General features: G+C 38.6%; 1 protein-coding gene across 3 annotated transcripts in view; it reads right to left on the reverse strand.

The window, feature by feature from the left end:
• Rassf (Ras association family member) overlaps positions 1–21,354 on the reverse strand; it is a 40,539-nt gene that overhangs the window by 2,160 nt on the left and 17,025 nt on the right. For all 3 annotated transcript variants that reach the window (XR_011713455.1, XM_071667710.1, XM_071667709.1), the window contains exons 7-10: positions 20,710–20,902; positions 17,916–18,037; positions 15,831–15,928; positions 14,326–14,379 (exon numbers count right to left, since the gene is read on the reverse strand). Coding sequence is in view for 2 of the 3 variants with exons in the window: in XM_071667710.1 (XP_071523811.1) it covers positions 14,326–14,379; positions 15,831–15,928; positions 17,916–18,037; positions 20,710–20,902 (467 nt within the window). In the remaining variant the exon portion in view is untranslated. The remainder of the gene's footprint in view (positions 1–14,325; positions 14,380–15,830; positions 15,929–17,915; positions 18,038–20,709; positions 20,903–21,354) is intronic.

Raw genomic sequence — 21,354 nt, forward strand, 5'->3', positions numbered from 1 at the left:
TTCAAAGCAAACACCTGATCCACACATCCTCTACCACTTCTGAAACCACACTGCTCTTCCCCAATCCGATGCTCTGTACATGCCTTCACCCTCTCAATCAATACCCTCCCATATAATTTACCAGGAATACTCAACAAACTTATACCTCTGTAATTTGAGCATTCACTCTTATCCCCTTTGCCTTTGTACAATGGCACTATGCACGCATTCCACCAATCCTCAGGCACCTCACCATGAATCATACATACATTAAATAACCTTACCAACCAGTCAACAATACAGTCACCCCCTTTTTTAATAAATTCCACTGCAATACCATCCAAACCTGCTGCCTTGCCAGCTTTCATCTTCTGCAAAGCTTTTACTACCTCTTCTCTGCTTACCAAATCATTTTCCCTAACCCTCTCACTCTGCACACCACCTCGACCAAAACACCCTATATCTGCCACTCTATCATCAAACACATTCAACAAACCTTCAAAATACTCACTCCATCTCCTTCTCACATCACCACTACTTGTTATCACTGGTTCTCAGTGAATGTAGGTTTGCGGCAGGGGTGTGTGATGTCTCCATTGTTGTTTAATTTGTTTATGGATGGGGTTGTTAGGGAGGTGAATGCAAGAGTTTTGAGTTTTTGAAAGAGGGTCAAGTATGCAGTATGATGGGGATGAGAGAGCTTGGGAAGTGAGTCAGTTGTTGTTCACTGATAATACAGCGCTGGTGGCTGATTCATGTGAGAAACTGCAGAAGCTGGTGACTGAGTTTGGTAAAGTGTGTGAAAGAAGAAAGTTAAGAGTAAATGTGAATAAGAACAAGGTTATTAGGTACAGTAGGGTTGAAGGTCAAGTCAATTGGGAGGTAAGTTTGAATGGAGAAAAACTGGAGGAAGTAAAGTGTTTTAGATATCTGGGAGTGGATCTGGCAGTGGATGGAACCATGGAAGTGGAAGTGAATCATAGGGTGGGGGAGGGGGCGAAAATCCTGGGAGCCTTGAAGAATGTTTGGAAGTCGAGAACATTATCTCGGAAAGCAAAAATGGATATGTTTGAAGGAATAGTGGTTCCAGCAATGTTGTATGGTTGCGAGGCGTGGGCTATGGATAGAGTTGTGCGCAGGAGGGTGGATGTGCTGGAAATGAGATGTTTGAGGACAATATGTGGGGTGAGGTGGTTTGATCGAGTAAGTAATGTAAGGGTAAGAGAGATGTGTGGAAATAAAAAGAGCATGGTTGAGAGAGCAGAAGAGGGTGTTTTGAAATGGTTTGGGCACATAGAGAGAATGAGTGAGGAAAGATTGACCATGAGGATATATGTGTCAGAGATGGAAGGAACGAGGAGAAGTGGGAGACCAAATTGGAGGTGAAAAGATGGAGTGAAAAAGATTTTGAGTGATCGGGGCCTGAACATGCAGGAGAGTGAAAGGCGGGCAAGGAATAGAGTGAACTGGATCGATGTGGTATACTGGGGTCGACGTGCTGTCAATGGATTGGATCAGGGCATGTGAAGCGTCTGGGGTAAACCATGGAAAGTTCTGTGGGGCCTGGATGTGGAAAGGGAGCTTTGGTATCGGGCATTATTACATGACAGCTAGAGACTGAGTGTGAACAAATGGGGCCTTTGTTGTCTTTTCCTAGCGCTACCTCGCACACATGAGGGGGGAGGGGGATGTTATTCCATGTGTGGCAAGGTGGCGATGGGAATAAATAAAGGCAGACAGTATGAATTATGTACATGTGTATATATGTATATGTCTGTGTGTGTAAATATATATGTGTACATTGCGATGTATAGGTATGTATATTTGCGTGTAAGGACGTGTATGTATATACATGTGTATGGGGGTGGGTTGGGCCATTTTCTTTCGTCTGTTATATACAATATAACATAATATAAAATATGATATATATGATAGGTAATGAAAAGGTAAGAGATATGTGTGGAAATAAAACAAGCATGGTTGAGAGAGCAGAAGATGGCATGCTGAAATGATATGGACATATTAAGAGAATGAGTGAGGAAAGGATGAGAGAGGATATATATGTTGGAAGTGGAGGGAACAAGAAAGGGGAGACCAAATTGGAGATGGGAGGATGGAGGGAAAAAATTTTGAGCGATCAATACCTGAGAATGAAGGATGGTGAAAGGCATGCACAAAATAGAGTGAAATGGAACAATGTGGTATATTGGAGTCGATGCACTGTCAATGGACTGAACCAGGGTATGTGAAGCATCCAGGGTGAACCATGTATGTATATATATATATATAGAGAGAGAGAGAGAGAGAGAGAGAGAGAGAGAGAGAGAGAGAGAGAGAGAGAGAGAGAGAGAGAGAGAGAGAGAGAGAGAAACACTCAGTTTTCCACACAAATAATTTTCATGGTACACATTAACAGAAAGTGTCAAATGAGTATTATGAAATGATTTAAGAGATTCAGAGGTGGCAGTCTAGTTTATCATGAGACTCCTAAGTAAATTATTCCTAGAAACAATAAAACTTGTAATTTTTTTTTTTTTTTTTTTTTTTTATGCTATTCGCTATTTCCCGCGATAGCGAGGTAGCGTTAAGAACAGAGGACTGGGCCTTTGAGGGAATATCCTCACCTGGACCTCTTCTCTGTTCCTTCTTTTGAAAAATTAAAAAAAAAAAAAAAAAAAACGAGAGGGAAGGATTTCCAGCCCCCCACTCCCTTCCCTTTTAGTCGCCTTGTACGACACGCAGGGAATACGTGGGAAGTATTCTTTCTCCCCTATCCCCAGGGAAACTTGTAAATAGAATTATCAATTAAAAATATAATCCCCAAAGTTCCTAAGTGAAAAAAGGATGAATCCTCCTAGACTAGCTAGCTAATTTGGCTTTAGTAACCATTTGGTAATAAAGTTAACATGTTAAAATTGTTTTCTTCATCCAGAATCTCATTCTGAAAGACTCTGTGAACAGTTATCATTAATATGGTTTCATCCCCTGCTCATTTCAGACTAAAATTTTACAATGCACAACACCTTAACACAGATCAGGAAGACAACAGCAGAGAAAGACCTCACAGCATATTAAACGTGTTCACATTATTCCACAGTTCTTGCTAAATGTTACATATAGTGTTTCGAAACTGGCTAACATTATATTACAGTTATCTTGCAATCTATATCATATTATGTATCAAAAATTTTTGAGCATGAATAAACACGTACAAGAAAACATACATTAAACCACAATTTGAAAGTAACAAGCTATTTTCTGTGACAAAACATCTAAAATACAGGTTCTTGAGAATTGGTTGAAAGACAAAGATTCTTGAGATATGGACAACAATCACTGATATCACCTTATTGCATGTAAACCTATATAAGTTGAATGTCTAGACACATGAAACCTTACAACTAATATGAGAGCACTGTCTCTATATCACTTCCATGACTTTTTTGCTCTACCTCAACCCATCATCCCAAATCCTGACAGCCCATGGAATGGATTACACTCGTACATATAGAAGCCAAGAAACAAGCAGAATACCCAACACCGTAAGTAAAGGAAGTTATGATAAGCCACATATAAGATAAATAGGGTAAAAGATTAGAGTACATCTCAAAAGAATGGCCTACTTAACTGTCTACACATTAAGGGTTAAGTGAAACAGTCCTTCGTAATTGATGTTTGTATGTGATATATTGGACGTAAACACTTTTTTGTTGACTTGACATGTAATAAAAACAGACTTTAAAAAAAGTTTTTATTCTGCTTTTTTGGGGACTTTAATATGGGTCCCCTGGGATGTAGCCATTACCAAACACCTTGACTGTAAGTGGGATTATGTTTAAACAACTCTAGCTTGTGAAAGCTTCCATGAATACAAATAAATTGGAGTATGCTAAAGTCAAGATCTAATAAGTGTCTATGGTTAAAAAAGATTTCTTAACCAAAATCAGGCTCATCTTCATTTGTGTTCAGCAAACTAGATGCACTCGGTTAACTAAGCTAAAATATGCCAAATAAAAACAGGGAAACACGAGAGTTTTAACCCAGGTTGTCAGCACATATCTTGTCATATGGCAATAAAGTTGTCTTATACATATCATTCAAATAAATATACACTCTCAAGACCCCTTTTATGGGACTCCTGCAGTTTCAAGGCATTTCACTCAGTGTCACCACATGCAGGCATACAGGGTAGGCCAAAATAATTAACTCTTGTAATCTTTGTAGCTTTCATTTGCTGATCCTACTGGTTTGATATTTTACCTAGATAAAATTGGAGGATGTTAAATGATTATCTATACCACAGTGAGTCTAAATTTTGAAGTGGATCTGGAAATATGAGATTATCAGGAAAGTACAAAGTAATGTACAGGATTTTGAATTGACAAGAAATTCATGTCACATATTCATGATAAGTTAATAAAGATGGGACTAGGTTGGATGTGCTCAAAAACAAGTCTGGAAGACCTAAGAGAAGGACAACCAGGTATGAAATGTTTCCAAAGAAATCAACGAGGAGGGCTTCACAGAAACTGGAACTCAGAAAAACTTTCCTCCTGAATTTCATGAAAATAAAATCAAAACCATTATCCCATAATCATTACAAGCCTTTTAGAAGATGCTCCTGAAAAACATTTGGTATTCCATGAATGGTTTGTGAGAAAGCAATGAAAATTATTTCATGGATAAGACACTTTTATAGATGAGGCAACATTGAAACTAATGGTATGTTAAATTCTCATGACCATGTTTATTGTGCAAATAAAAAAAAACATTAATCAATCCCAAGCACTCCATTTTCCAGAAGTGACACTTCTGGGAGGAATTTGCTCATGCAGGACCCTTTCTGCTTTAAAGCAATGGTAACTGGAGAAACATACCTATTGATATTACAGGACCACATGATACCTACAATGTGATAACGTACAGTGATGAATTTTAGCTGTAACAAGAGAGACTGACTCACCCATATCACCTCTGTGTACCTCAGTAACTAAATGAAATATTTCCTGGGCATAAGATAGGAAATCATGGGTCAATATGCTTGCTAAACTGAGCCAACACCCCTTAATTTCTAACTTTCGGGGTGTTAAAGGATGATACCACTAACAAAATAGAACAGCAAATCACAAAGGCTTTCCATCAAATCTACATCAGTGTAAGTAAAAGCAGAGTCATAACAAATCTGGGATATGAAGTTTCACCTTTAAGTGTACTACTTTAGTTTTCATAACCTTATGAACTCCAGAATACCATTTTCAGGATAAAATGGAAACACTCAAGTACAATCTCAAAAGTAAGATGACATATGTATACAGAATGGTAGCTGATGCACAACTTCAACAATAAACTTAAGAGCAAATTCCTTGAGATTAAACCATGCAGGCTCATCTCCTTTTCACTTTATCTGTTCAACAAGTTAGGACAATCAGTGAACAAAAACACTCCACCAATAATGTATGTAAAATATCTACACGACATCAAGGCAACAATCAATCACATCAAGCCAAGTTGCACAGCCACCATGATCAATGTGTCATGATATGCTGGCAAGGACAACTTATCCTCGATAATGCTCCTTTGGTTCTCCTACAATGTGAGTAAAGACAATAAAGCAATTCCCTCCTGGCTTATTCAAGGCAATGACATTTTTGACATCTAAGCCTTCGAAATCCATTAATCATTTTACCAACAAGATATACATGAAAAAATTTTGGGCACAGTGCTCCACATCATAAGAATAATCTGCACTATACAGAAAAATCTTAAGTACCCTTCATATTGCTTCCCATTATACTGATCCTCATTCTGCATGGGTATGAAAAGCATGGAATTGCAGTTTCACTATATTCTATCATATTAAGTCTTTGTGCACAAGGATGGTTCACACTTGCACAAGTTAGAAAACTAAAGCCCACATGTTAAATCCTTGCTATGCTTGCACAATATACCAAAGGCATAGCAGCTCCACAACCTTCTACCCAAGGCACAATAAGGGTCATGTAACGAGTTATCATTCCCCAAACTTTTCATCAGCTTATTGTCTATTTCAGAAGTTTTACTATATTCTGCAGAATCATGAAGCCATCTACACATCCTGCAAGTACAACCTTTCAGTAAGTTAGAGATACAAAGAAGCAAAAAAATAATGTTTTCTTTAAAAAACAACAGCAAAAATGCTTTTTTTGGATAAATTCAGCCTGTTTTAACATGGCAAGTTTTCTGCAACTCTGGGATGTACCTATCAAGTCAGTGAGTCTAGATTTTATGCAGAGGAAAATGAAAATGAAAGTAATAGTAGTCCAGTAAACCTCAATGGCTGCAAAAATATCTTTGAAGGTGAGAATCCAAAGCTGAAAATAAGAGGAGTGTGGACTAAGACTATACAAGCAAAAGTACATTCTATTATGCAGTGACATCACCTGGGAGAAAGCCTTGGAGCTTTATAGGCACTTGAAGGAACAAAACAATAGCCCTTTCAATGCCCAGCCTTTCAGAACTATCGAATCAAGAGCCCAGCCTGTTCAAATAGTGCCAGAATCTCCAACATACTTTGATCACAGATAAGGCTGCAACTGTTGACCGTGCTGTTAATATTTCATTTCCATAGGAGATGAAGTGAAGAGGATTTTAGGGTCAAAAGGTTACAAACCACAGCAAGTTTTTTGTGCCAATACGAAAAGGCTATTTTGGAGGCATCTTCCCCAAACAACCTTCAACTTGAATGAGGAGAAAATTGCTCTGGACTTCAGGGTGGCTAACAATCAGCTCACACTCCTGCTTTGTGGCAACTCCAAGATCTTTAGAATAAGCCCACTCCTAGTATAGCGCCCAGAATCCTTGTGCCCTCAAAGGTTTTAGCCAGTGCACCCACCAAGTTAACAGGTGAGTATATCCTGCAAGGATATACTTATGTCTTTCCTATCTCTGGAGGGAAAAAAAAAGATAGTTGTGGCATATCCTAATTTCCTTGCATACTAACCTAGGCAGACTCATCTCCAAACACCAATGTTAAAACAACAACCTTCAAATTCCTTTCTTTGTGTGCAGTGTTTGGCACCACTTCCAAAATCTGGAGTAAGTTGATTCATGCACAGTATTTCACATTTTTGCTACCATCCAATTCTAAATTTTTTTTTTTTCTTTTTTGCTTTGTCGCTGTCTCCCGCGTTTGCGAGGTAGCGCAAGGAAACAGACGAAAGAAATGGCCCAACCCGCCCCCATACACATGTATAAACATACGTCCACACACGCAAATGTACATACCTACACAGCTTTCCATGGTTTACCCCAGACGCTTCACATGCCCTGATTCAATCCACTGACAGCACGTCAACCCCGGTATACCACATCGATCCAATTCACTCTATTCCTTGCCCTCCTTTCACCCTCCTGCATGTTCAGGCCCCGATCACACAAAATCTTTTTCACTCCATCTTTCCACCTCCAATTTGGTCTCCCACTTCTCCTCGTTCCCTCCACCTCCGACACATATATCCTCTTGGTCAATCTTTCCTCACTCATTCTCTCCATGTGCCCAAACCATTTCAAAACATCCTCTTCTGCTCTCTCAACCACGCTCTTTTTATTTCCACACATCTCTCTTACCCTTACGTTACTTACTCGATCAAACCACCTCACACCACACATTGTCCTCAAACATCTCATTTCCAGCACATCCATCCTCCTGCGCACAACTCTATCCATAGCCCACGCCTCGCAACCATACAACATTGTTGGAACCACTATTTCTTCAAACATACCCATTTTTGCTTTCCGAGATAATGTTCTCGACTTCCACACATTCTTCAAGGCTCCCAGAATTTTCGCCCCCTCCCCTACCCTATGATCCACTTCCGCTTCCATGGTTCCATCCGCTGCCAGATCTACTCCCAGATATCTAAAACACTTTACTTCCTCCAGTTTTTCTCCATTCAAACTTACCTCCCAACTGACTTGACCCTCAACCTTACTGTACCTAATAACCTTGCTCTTATTCACATTTACTCTTAACTTTCTTCTTTCACACACTTTACCAAACTCAGTCACCAGCTTCTGCAGTTTCTCACATGAATCAGCCACCAGCGCTGTATCATCAGCGAACAACAACTGACTCACTTCCCAAGCTCTCTCGTCCACAACAGACTTCACACTTGCCCCTCTTTCCAAAACTCTTGCATTCACCTCCCTAACAACCCCATCCATAAACAAATTAAACAACCATGGAGACATCACACACCCCTGCCGCAAACCTACATTCACTGAGAACCAATCACTTTCCTCTCTTCCTACACGTACACATGCCTTACATCCTCGATAAAAACTTTTCACTACAACTTGCCTCCCACACCTTATATTCTTAATACCTTCCACAGAGCATCTCTATCAACTCTATCATATGCCTTCTCCAGATCCATAAATGCTACATACAAATCCATTTGCTTTTCTAAATATTTCTCACATACATTCTTCAAAGCAAACACCTGATCCACACATCCTCTACCACTTCTGAAACCACACTGCTCTTCCCCAATCTGGTGCTCTGTACATGCCTTCACCCTCTCAATCAATACCCTCCCATATAATTTACCAGGAATACTCAACAAACTTATACCTCTGTAATTTGAGCACTCACTCTTATCCCCTTTGCCTTTGTACAATGGCACTATGCACGCATTCCGCCAATCCTCAGGCACCTCACCATGAGTCATACATACATTAAATAACCTTACCAACCAGTCAATAATACAGTCACCCCCTTTTTTAATAAATTCCACTGCAATAACATCCAAACCTGCTGCCTTGCCGGCTTTCATCTTCCACAAAGCTTTCACTACCTCTTCTCTGTTTACCAAATCATTTTCCCTAACCCTCTCACTTTGCACACCACCTCGACCAAAACACCCTATATCTGCCACTCTATCATCAAACACATTCAACAAACCTTCAAAATACTCACTCCATCTCCTTCTCACATCACCACTACTTGTTATCACCTCCCCGTTTGCGCCCTTCACTGAAGTTCCCATTTGCTCCCTTGTCTTACGCACTTTATTTACCTCCTTCCAGAACATCTTTTTATTCTCCCTAAAATTTAATAATACTCTCTCACCCCAACTCTCATTTGCCCTCTTTTTCACCTCTTGCACCTTTCTCTTGACCTCCTGTCTCTTTCTTTTATACATCTCCCACTCAATTGCATTTTTTCCCTGCAAAAATCGTCCAAATGCCTCTCTCTTCTCTCTCACTAATAATCTTACTTCTTCATTCCACCACTCACTACCCTTTCTAATCAACCCACCTCCCACTCTTCTCATGCCACAAGCATCTTTTGCGCAATCCATCAATGACTCCCTATATACATCCCATTCCTCCCCCACTCCCCTTACTTCCATTGTTCTCACCTTTTTCCATTCTGTACTCAGTCTCTCCTGGTACTCCCTCACACAAGTCTCCTTCCCAAGCTCACTTACTCTCACCACCCTCTTCACCACAACATTCACTCTTCTTTTCTGAAAACCCATACAAATCTTCACCTTAGCCTCCACAAGATAATGATCAGACATCCCTCCCGTTGCACCTCTCAGCACATTAACATCCAAAAGTCTCTCTTTCGCGCGCCTGTCAATTAACATGTAATCCAATAACGCTCTCTGGCCATCTCTCCTACTTACATACATATACTTATGTATATCTCGCTTTTTAAACCAGGTATTCCCAATCACCAGTCCTTTTTCAGCACATAAATCTACAAGCTCTTCACCATTTCCATTTACAACACTGAACACCCCATGTATACCAATTATTCCCTCAACTGCCACATTACTCACCTTTGCATTCAAATCACCCATCACTATAACCCGGTCTCGTGCATCAAAACCACTAACACACTCATTCAGCTGCTCCCAAAACACTTGCCTCTCATGATCTTCCTTCTCATGCCCAGGTGCATATGCACCAATAATCACCCACCTCTCTCCATCAACTTTGTTTTACCCATATTAATCGAGAATTTACTTTCTTACATTCTATCACATACTCCCACAACTCCTGTTTCAGGAGTACTGCTACTCCTTCCCTTGCCCTTGTCCTCTCACTAATCCCTGACTTTACTCCCAAGACATTCCCAAACCACTCTTCCCCTTTACACTTGAGCTTCGTTTCACTCAGAGCCAAAACATCCAGGTTCCTTTCCTCAAACATACTACCTATCTCTCCTTTTTTCACATCTTGGTTACATCCACACACATTTAGACACCCCATTCTAATTCTAAAGTAAATACATAAAAAACTAACACATTCCAAAAATCTGTCATACAATTCTGCATGCCTGTTGGTCTACCTAAGAAGTGAAGCTCCTGGAGACAGCTTGCACAATAAAGAAATATGGTGTATGAAACATAATACTACCAAGAAATAATTAAATGTAAAAAGAGGCAAAGATGCAAGAGAAAAATGGAAGTGAGAATACAAAGTAATATGGAATACAAGTAAAACAGCTACATCTGAAGACCCATCATAATCAAAAATACCTGCAGGAACATGAGGGCAAACAAAGACATAGTTTGAAGAATCTTAACGACAATACTACTAATCAATCTGATTAAATATGGAGAGGGGACGTTTTTCAATCTATTGGATAAAGCATTATCTGCTGCCAACTTTCCATTTACTTGTGCTTCACTTGCCATTCATCTTGTCAAGGTCTCTTTTTCAAATGAAAATCACACCATCAACAGAAAGAAAACTAGATTTTGGTAGATGTAGACAATTCATACATAAAATTTCAGTCACTTTCCCCTTCCACTTTACAGAAAGTGGGAAGGGATCCAACAGATATATCAACCTATCTATTTAATATTTACTTTCTTCAGTACAATCACTAAATTCGGTTTCTGTAGGTATACACCTAGAGAAACCTACAATAATGGTAACACTGCAGTTGAATTAATATTACAGTAATTAAAACTGATAATAACTGAGAGAAAATAAATAAATAAAACTGATGAAAGGCAATTTCTGTTATCACAAAGACAGCAATGATTAGATTTTCTTTTCTTTTCTCAGCTATCTAAAACAATTACCTACACCCCTATCCATATGAGACTGGTCATGAAAACTAGACTTACAGATGTAGACAATCTATATATAAATATTTGGGATCACTTTCCCCCTCCCACTTTACAGCAAAACAATATTTATCCAATAGATCAATCACACAATCCTTCAATTTTTGTCCAGAATGTAGGAGTTTCTGACACTACATGCCTCAACAGCACTTAATTACTATCCATTTTTTGCACCTAATTCATCATCAAGCAAAATCTTTGCTTCCAAACACACTTCAGTTTTTGTTGAAAGCTCCTACAGTGCAAGACCAACCACCTCCTATGGTGCAAGACCAACCACCATTCATTTCTCTGGCATCCCCATCTGAAAAAATCGAGTCCCCTACAGTAGTGCTTCTCATGCAATGGGATGCATACCACGGGCAGGACACAAAGGAAATCTAGGAGGGATACCAAGTTTTTATTAAAAAAATAAAAAAGTGTTGCCTTGCTGAGTCTTTTGTGCTTTATCTTTCCAAATGGTCTGACCTTGCAGAATACTATTTAAGAGTCTAGATATTTTCTGGCTTAAAGTGAAGACAGTATGAACTACATGGCATTACAGCATTAATGAGATGGCCTTGATTTGGGCCTCAGCTGCCTATGCCTTCTCAGTTAACATAAAAATGAAAAAAATATCTTTCCCAACTACAGCAAAGTATAAAAACAATGGAGAGAAGAACTCTTCAACTTGAAACAGCCTCTTGAGTCACTATTTCAAACAAAACTCAAAGAATTTATATGCAGACCAAAAATACAACCACAGGCTACTCAAGTGTGTAATTAATGAATCATCTCATTTTGGTACTACATTTTTTTGCCCTAAGTATAGCAATAACATCTATTCCAAAAAATTACTGCATATATTTTAACTTTATGCCTAATGGTGGTCCAATTAAACTAAAATGCATTTAAATACATGGGGTCTCATTTTCATCTTTGTGGAACTCTTGACACAGTGGTTGTGGGACTTCAATTTCTGAATGCTGAGAAACACTGCTCTATAGGACATGCGTAAATCTTTTTGTCAGTTTACTGTTTCTCATATTTTCAATTATACAAACAAAATTTCTCTACTAGCATCTTATTTACCACTCATCTAAAATTATTATGCCATACCATACCATCTTTAAAGGCTTCCACCTGAATACTTTTCTAACCATTCCTTCACTCTGTATATCTTTATTTTTACTATACTAAGTTATCTAATTCTAGTACTTTCTTTCTTAACTGCATTTATCACAAAAACAAAAAATTATGTCCATATACAAGGTTCTGAACAAGTACTCCAATCTTTTTCTCTGAACACTGTACACTTCACTTCTTCCCAATGCTGTGTACACTTCAAAATCTTAAGTCTAAAACAGCAGTTATTCTACATATTTCAACATTCAGGTCCTGCTAGTGTATAGCACAATGAAGGAAGTCATTGACATCAACCTACTGCTGTTCATTATCATCTGTATTACACAGCATCACAATGCACAGAATATGCATTTCCCTGTCAAAGCAATATGACTGCTAACACAGGAAATCACAAGGTCAAGGCTGGAAAGTCTGCTCATAAGCCAAAAATGTCACAAGTATACCTAGTGAAAGTGAAACAGGAGCAACAGTTTGTGCCCACTTCAGTATCAAAACCTAAGGACTGGACCATAAATAAACAATATCAAATCAGTGAGAAAGCAAGGCAAATCATGACATGTGAAGAAAAATTACAGATGAATCAGTAAATGCTCTACAACATGAAACAATAATTATCCATTGCCTTAATCTCCTCTATTGACTTATCATGACATGGAAACTTGTATGCACTTTTCACCCTACATCATTACCAGTGCATGCTTTTTGCTTACCCAAAAATCACTCTTGCCCGAGCTTTAATTTATATATCTAAGTAAGTACCCATTGATTTTCTTGTGTGTTATATAGAGCAACCTCTAAAAGTGCTATACACAACACTCTACACGAGTTCTAAATTTTTCAGCGATTTTGCAATGTTTAGCAGAAAAACATTAATCTCCTTGCAACACATGCCTACATATAGAGAAAAAATAAAAGCATTTGTTCTTGAGCATAGAAATACACTACATTAATAGCTCCAGCCAGCCCCACTCACTTCTACGGTGATTAACAATAATCTGTACTATCCAAACTTGGCCTTCTTTCCCTAGAAACTGTTTGTACCAACAACAAATACTAATGGCACACTCCAATAATACTCACTTCTACGGTGATTAACAATAATCCGTACTATCCAAACTTGGCCTTCTTTCCCTAGAAACTGTTTGTACCAACAACAAATACTAATGGCACACTCCAATAATAAAGCTTTTGAGTAAGTGGGTCCCAGATCACAAAAGCTGGCACATACTCAACAATTTGAGGTAGCTGACTAACACGATGCTCACACACTACTATAGAAGCTTCACATTAGCTGATGAAGCCTCAAACTCACTTTATATTAAGTAGTTATCGTATGATTTCTGCAATTACAAGAATTCATTATATAAATTATCAAACAATTACATGCTGTGTTGGGTTTCCAATTCAATATCTGATGCTGTTCAACACATAATTGTAGAATCTCATTCCAAACTGTAAGAAAAAAAAATCACAAGAGGAGGAGGAAACCATGATACTGCAACATACGGCTTTTCTGAAGCAGACGGTCAGTGGACCAGACAAGTTCAAAATACCTATAAACTCTTTGGTTCAGAAAAGCAGACAAAACCCATCACAGCACAGTTACTATATAATTTGTATCAAAACTATGGAAAACTTGTACTCATATCAGAAAACTCCATGCATAGCTTTTGGAATGTAATTTTTCCCAAAAGTACAAAGAAAACTTTAGAGGACTTTCCAATGATACTGGCAACCAACTTCTGGATTGTTTGATAACATAGCATTAGGACTGCAGCAATATTAGAAGTAAAATATATATATCTATACAGATACAATATAAAATAAGTAGAGGAAAACCAACTCTGTAACATGCCTTTCCATAAATAAGAGAGCCTCTTGGTCTACTGATAAGTTATCAGAAACCTAGTTGTGTTTTTCTGCTGCATACATACTGTACTTTCTTGGGTCCTCAATCATTACTAATGACATATGAAGCTATCACTTTCATATCATTATATATGTTCAATTAACTAAAACAGCAATCCTGTTACATTCAGTCCCTTCTATAAAGAACCCAACTCCGCTTAGATGTCTAAAAATCAATCATACTCACACACCCCGTAGCTCCTTCATCCTTCGCTGGATGTAAAATGCCATATCTTCATACCTGGAAAAAGAGATGCACATAAAGTAAAAAACAATATATCCCACTAACAAGTTCTAGCGTCTAAATACAGATTTCTTAGAAATCTGCTTCTGTAACTATTAACCCTTCATCACTAGGTGAACTTTGAAGATCTGGACAAAAAGATAAGGCCTTAAATAATCCATTTCCCATTTCAAATGAAAGAAATACATGTAAAAGTAAAGAATATGCATAAAAAATGTGCAAACATACCTTATATGGCCATGATATAATGCTAAAGTTAATCCTGAGGTCCCACATGATGGAGGGAGGAACATTTGCATCATTCAATTCATTATTTTTCTCTCCTTTATGAATGAAATACATAGAAAAGTACAGGAGATGTAGAAAAAAGTGAACAAACATACCTTAAACAGGCATAGCATAACAAAATTAGTGTGTAGATCCCCCTCTGAGTCACCACTTACACTGCACACATGGCATAAAAACAAGGTATCCCCTAATGGCCATACAAATAAATGCCCTGATGCTGGCAAGTTGTTCAAAATAATGTCTGAGCAGACTAGCACTACTATTACTCCTTGACAGTCACCTGTGTATTTCTCCTGGTGTTAGAGGGTTTAACAAATATTAGGATTCAATGTAACAACATAAAACACAATATTAATTTTTTTTGCTTTCAAGATGAACATTTCTGCTTAAAACCTTGAGGAATTCAAATGTGTTCTAATATATCAGGCTACATGATGTTCTTTGCACAGTGTTCCTTAAACTGGTATTTCATCTGCAAGCTCCCAGTCAGAAACAATCCCACACCCTTATTAGCAATAACAGCAAAATAAGTCATGAGTAAGAAAAAAACTTGCTTCATAAGTATGAATACCATAAAAACAGGTAACTACAATCAAAATTACTTCAAATCTGGATCATGTTTCCCTAATTCAGTATACACTGGCAAACCATTTGACACAGTTACTCTTTGAACTTATAAAGGACCATGCTTTCAATTTTGTCATTCCAATATATTCTGCCCTTATTCATTCTCCACCATACTAAACTCTACTCCCATTTACATGGACCGGATCAAGATTACAGACAATCTCAGGCTAATAACAAAATCTTCATAATATTTTCATAAATTATATGAAATGAAGGCTGACTGGTATGAGCACTTTTTCATTTTTCACTTGCAAAAACTTGCTTCGCATAACACTACTACTCACAACAAAATCACACAAAGTATCGCAACTGCACAAGATCAACAATAATTTCTCTGCATCCATACCTGAAATACATCTAAACACAACCTATTCACCAAATTTCTACTTATCTACATAAGTCGTTCATATTGTCATGGAATGGATGATATGCTAGCACAGAAAGGCTTCTAAATTTCAACAAACACATAAACTGCAAAATTACATGGCTCAAAAACAAAATAGGAAAATATCAAAAGTATAATGATAACTTACTTTTGTCTCACTGCAAGAATCTGCCGCAACTCTTCTTGCTCATACTGCCTTAAGATGGCACGGCATTCAGCCAAACTTAGGTTGAGGAACTGTGCAACCTGAAATTAAATAAGATATATTATTTATATTTTATTATACTTTGTCGCTGTCTCCCGCATTTGCGAGGTAGCGCAAGGAAACAGACGAAAGAAATGGCCCAACCCACCCCCATACACATGTATATACATACGTCCACACACGCAAATAAGATATGACAATGATATATAGGTTATCTTTCAAACTATTCGCCATTTCCCGCATTAGCAAGGTAGCGTTAAGAACAGAGGACTGGGCCTTTGAGGGAATACCCTCACCTGGCTCAATTCTCTGTTCCTTCTTTTGGAAAATTGAAAAAAAAAAAAAAAAAAACGAGAGGGGAGGATTTCCAGCCCCCTGCTCCCTCCCCTTTTAGTCGCCTTCTACGACACGCAGGGAATACGTGGGAAGTATTCTTAATCCCCTATCCCCAGGGAGACAGTGACAAAGTATAAAAAAAAAAAAAAAAAAAAAAATATAGGTTATCCTTTTATTCTTAATGGTCTGGATTGAAAATTAGAACAAAAAAGATGTTAAGATAACAGGAAGGTTAGGGAATGACAGGTATTCAAATCTGCTTCTTATGTATTTAGTGAACAGCTTCATTATCAATGCTTTATCTACAGGACTGAGTGTTCTCATTACCATTCCCCTTCTTATTTATCACTGTGTTTTCCATTGGTTAGCTTTCATTTATGGCAAAATTCAAGTATAACACTATTTTCTGTGGAAACTACTGGCATTCTGTCCACAAACATACATTTCTCTCCTGTCATATGTAACACCTGACAAAACCTAACTCATGCAGCTCATTCTTCATTACTAGATTTTCCCGTAGTGAGCACTATGCGCTACCCCTGCCTCTTGGCAAAATGGTAGGAGCAATAGATAGAAATAGCAGGTAGGAACATTTAGGCAGGAGGTAAAAGTAGTAGGCATTAGGAACATTAGGTAGGAGCCTCTGCAAACATTGTGCTAGACTTGCTCTCTCCCAGTGGCCTGTTAAGGGTAAGGCACTAAAGGATAAGAAGCAGCAATAGAGTTCTTTCGTTATGGAGACTCTGTTGCTAAGGCCATCCCTTTATGGGAGTTCAAATTTGGAATGGGTGTTGGAGTTGGAGATTCAAATGGTTTCTTGACATTATTATTATTTTTTTCATACTATTCGCCATTTCCCATGTTAGCAAAGTAGCGTTAAAAACAGAGGACTGAGCCTTTGAGGGAAATCCTCATTTGGCCCCTTCTCTGTTCCTTCTTTTGGAAAATCAAAAACGAGAAGGGAAGATTTCCAGCCTCCCACTCCCTCCACTTTTAGTTGCCTTCTACGACACGCAGGGAATACGTGGGAAGTATTCTTTCTCCCCTATCCCCAGGGTAATAATATTGATATTATTATTTGATATATAAATTTATATGTGGTAGGTAGCAGTTGGTAGGCAGCCACTGACCAGGGAGGTATATTACCAGTAATATCCGCCTGGGTACCAGGAGAGTTAGTGATAGCTGCACAGTGAGCAAGCACTTCACTGGTTGTCAAGTAGCACTCCTCTGACCCAGGTAGCTGTGTTTTCTCTCTGCCTCGCCTACATGTGGACTGCTGGTATTCTATCCACAAACATATAAAATATCTCTCATTGTCACACACAACTCTTGACAACACTTAAATCATACCGCACATCCTTTGTAAATCTATATTTCTTGTGGAAAGTGGTATGTGCTAGCCCTGCCTTTTGGCAAAATAGTAGGAACAATAGAGAGAAGTAGTAGGTAGGAAAATTTAGGTAGGACTATTAGGTAGAAACATTAGGTAGAAGTAGTAGGTTGGAAAATCAAGTAGAAGTAGTCAGAACAATCATTAGGTAGGAGTCTCAGCAAACACTGCTAGACTGGGTCTCTGCAAGTGGCCTGTTAAGAGTGAGGCACTAAAGGCTAAGAAGTGGCACTGGAGTTCACTAGTTATAGAGATTATACTGCCGTCAATTTCTACAAACATAAACAGTTATTACCAACCTGGGGTGATATCTCCTCTGTTTGCTGAGCATCAACAATAAATACACGTGCTACATCTTCATGTGGACCCAGCATTACACGTGTTATTAATGGGTACTCATCATCTCGAATTCTTCGTCTCTCTGAAACAGCATAAAAATCTAACTAAATGGAATAACATAGGCATCTGGTATGAGAAAAGATGAGGTGAAGAAAAAGACAAGGAAATAAAAGAAAGAAGGGGGAGCAAGTACAGAAAATGACTGGAAGAACACTATGATGAGTACCTCTAAAATGATTCTTCTGAAACCATCATGACACATATCCAGGCTATGTTGTACCTTATCATGTAACACAAACATGACTAATAATACTGTAACAAGCTAAGCAGAGACCCAACTGTAAGCAGTAAAACCCTGTGGACTAGGGGTGTAATACCTTTTTTCCTTCCATAGGCCACTGTTAATCATCTTTACAGCAAGCAGTGGTATGAAAGTATATGGCACTTCAACTGGGGAAGCAATAATTTTAATGAATACAAGTAACCCAACTTGTGAGCCAAGTAAAGCATTAAGTATGAACCTTTTAAAAGCATTCTTTGCTACATGAAAGAAGGATTCTTTTTTAACACCTTAACACCTTTCCCACTGAGCAGGGTGGAATGAGGTACAAACAAACAAAACTCATGGAAACAGCATGGGTAAGTACAGGAAGTTGTATGACATTTGAGAGTGTTCAAGAGACAGGGCCCCTACAAGAGTTGAAAGAGGGCAAATGAAACAAAGGTGAGACAGCATCATAAAACTTTAGGGAGGATAAAAAGATGTTTTGGGAGGAGGTGATTAACATGCATAAGACATGAGAACAAAGGGGAACACTGGTGAAGAGGGCAAGGGGAAGCAATAACAGGTAGTGATCGAGTGAGAAGGAGATGCAGTGAGTATTTTGAAGATTTGTTGAATGTGTTTGATGACAGACTGGCAGATGTAGGATGTTTTGGTCGGGGTGGGGTGCAAAGTGAGAGGGTCAGGGAGAAAGGTTTGATTAAGAGAGATGAGGTAGTGAAAGCTTTATGGAAGATGAAATCAGGAAAGGCAGCAGGTTTGAATGGTATCATAGTTGAATTTATTAAGAGGGGGTGACTGTGTTGTTGATTGGTTGGTAATGCTATTCAATGTATGTATGGATAATGGTGAAGTGTCTGAGGAATGGTATGCATGCATAGTGCCACTGTACAGAGGCAAAGGGGATTAAGGTGAGTGTTTTAACTTCAGAAGTATAAGTTTGTTGAGTATTCCTGGGAAATCATATGGGAGGGTATTGATTGAGAGGGTAAAGGCATGTACAGAGCATCAGATTGGGGAAGAGCAATGTGGTTTCAGAGGTGGTATAGGATGTGTAGATCACATGTTTGCTTTGAAGAATATGTGTGAGAAATACTTAGAAAAACAGATGCATTTGTATGTAGCATTTATAGATCTGGAAAAGGCATATGATAGGGTTGATAAAGATGCTTTGCAGAAGGTCTTAAGAGTATATGGTATGGGAGGTAAGCCGCCTGAAGCAGTGAAAAGTTTCTACCAAGAATGTAGGCATGTGTACGAGTAGGAAGAGAGGAGAGTGACTGGTCTGCGGCAAGGGAATGTGATGTCCCCCATGGTTGTTTAATTTGTTTATGGATGGAGTGGTTAGGGAGGTAAATGCAAGAGTTTCAAATGCAAGAGTTTTGGAGAGAGGGGCAAATATGCAGCCTGTTGGGGATGAAAGGGCCTGGGAAATGAGTCAGTTGTTCACTGATGATACAGCCCTGGTGGATGATTCAAGAAACTGCAGAAGTTGGTGACTGAGTTTGGAAAAGGTGTGAAAGGAGAAAGTTAAGAGTAAATGTGAATAAGACGAAGGTTATTAGGTTCAGTAGGGTTGAGGGACAACTTAATTGGGATGTAATTGGGATAGAGAAAAACTGGAGGAAGTGAAGTGTTCTAGATATCTGGGAGTGGACTTGGCAGTGAATAGAATCATGGAAGTAGAAGTAAGTCACAGGGCGAGGGAGGGAGCGAAAGTTTTGGGAACAATGAAGAATGAGGGGTGGGAGAGAACATTACCTTAGAAAGCAAAAATGGGTATGTATGAAGGAATAGTGGTTCAAACAATGTTATATGGTTGCAAGGCATGGGCTATAGATAGGGTTGTGCAGAGGAGGGTGGATGTGTTAGAAATGAAATGTTTGAGAAAAATATGTGGTGTGAGGTGGTTTGATCGAGTAAGTAATGAAAGGGTAAGAGAGATGTGGTAATAAAAAGTGTGGTTAAGAGAGCAGAAAAGGGTGTATTGAAATGGTTTGGTCACATGGGGAGATTGGGTGAGGAAAGATTGACAAAGAGGATATATGTGTCAGAGGTAGAGGGAATGAGACGTGGGAGACCATATTGGAGGTGGGAGGATGGAGTGAAAAAGATTTTGAGTGATTGGGGCCTGAACATACAAGAGGGTGAAAGAAGTGCAAGGAATAGTGAAATGGAATGATGTGGTATACCGGGGTCGACATGCTGTCAATGGATTGAACTTAGGCATGTGAAGCATCTGGGGTAAACCATGGAAAGTTTTGTAGGGCAAAGCTACCATATTCTACTTGGACAAAGTGAAAAGCATGTGAACATAAAAGGTTCAATAAGGGCAAACCTAGCAAGAAATAAAGCAACCATACTTCTAAGCAGTATGTGCCTCCCAGTATTTCTGCATATCACTTACTTAAAGCATGTATTGCTACAAAAATACAAATATTAATGATGCACATATATCTGTAATTTCTCACCTCCATTATCTTTAATCACAAAGAGTGCAAAATTTCGAGTCGACATTTCCACCCTATACTTTTCTAGCAGCATGTTCAAGACCTCCTCCGCTGTAACTAAGGAGGTAACCCAAACACTGCAGGGTGACCCATGTGGAGGAGTGAAGGAGCTTGTCTCTCGTAAGTAGAAGTGGCCATTAATGGAGCATCGCCTCTATAAAACAAAGGATTAACAATATTTACTTCTAGCATATGAACCTTTATAAATCTTGTTCCAAATCACATCATACATTTGAAATTATGCAGATATACAAAACTTCAGTGCTACTGGGTATGCCATTTCTTGCTTACAAGTCCTAATGGTGCATACTGAATCTTCAAGCAATCTACTTATATTTCAAATCCTGCCCACCCAACAGAAATGTTTGAACACTGCAACATTTGTAACAACAAAAACAGAGTTAGTCATCTATTTGCATTTTAAAAGGTACAGGAAATGTCCAAAAATAAAGAAACTGCCCCTGCATAGATTATGTACCAAATAAGCAACTCCAAAATGTGGTTTGGAGGCATAAGGTGAAACAAAAGAAAAATATAAAAACATCAAAAGGTAACTTGCAAACAGAACATGAAAGACAGTTTGTGAACAACACTTCAAGTGTTTTG

The sequence above is a fragment of the Panulirus ornatus genome, chromosome 12, assembly GCF_036320965.1.
Source record: "Panulirus ornatus isolate Po-2019 chromosome 12, ASM3632096v1, whole genome shotgun sequence".
NCBI lineage: Eukaryota > Metazoa > Arthropoda > Malacostraca > Decapoda > Palinuridae > Panulirus > Panulirus ornatus.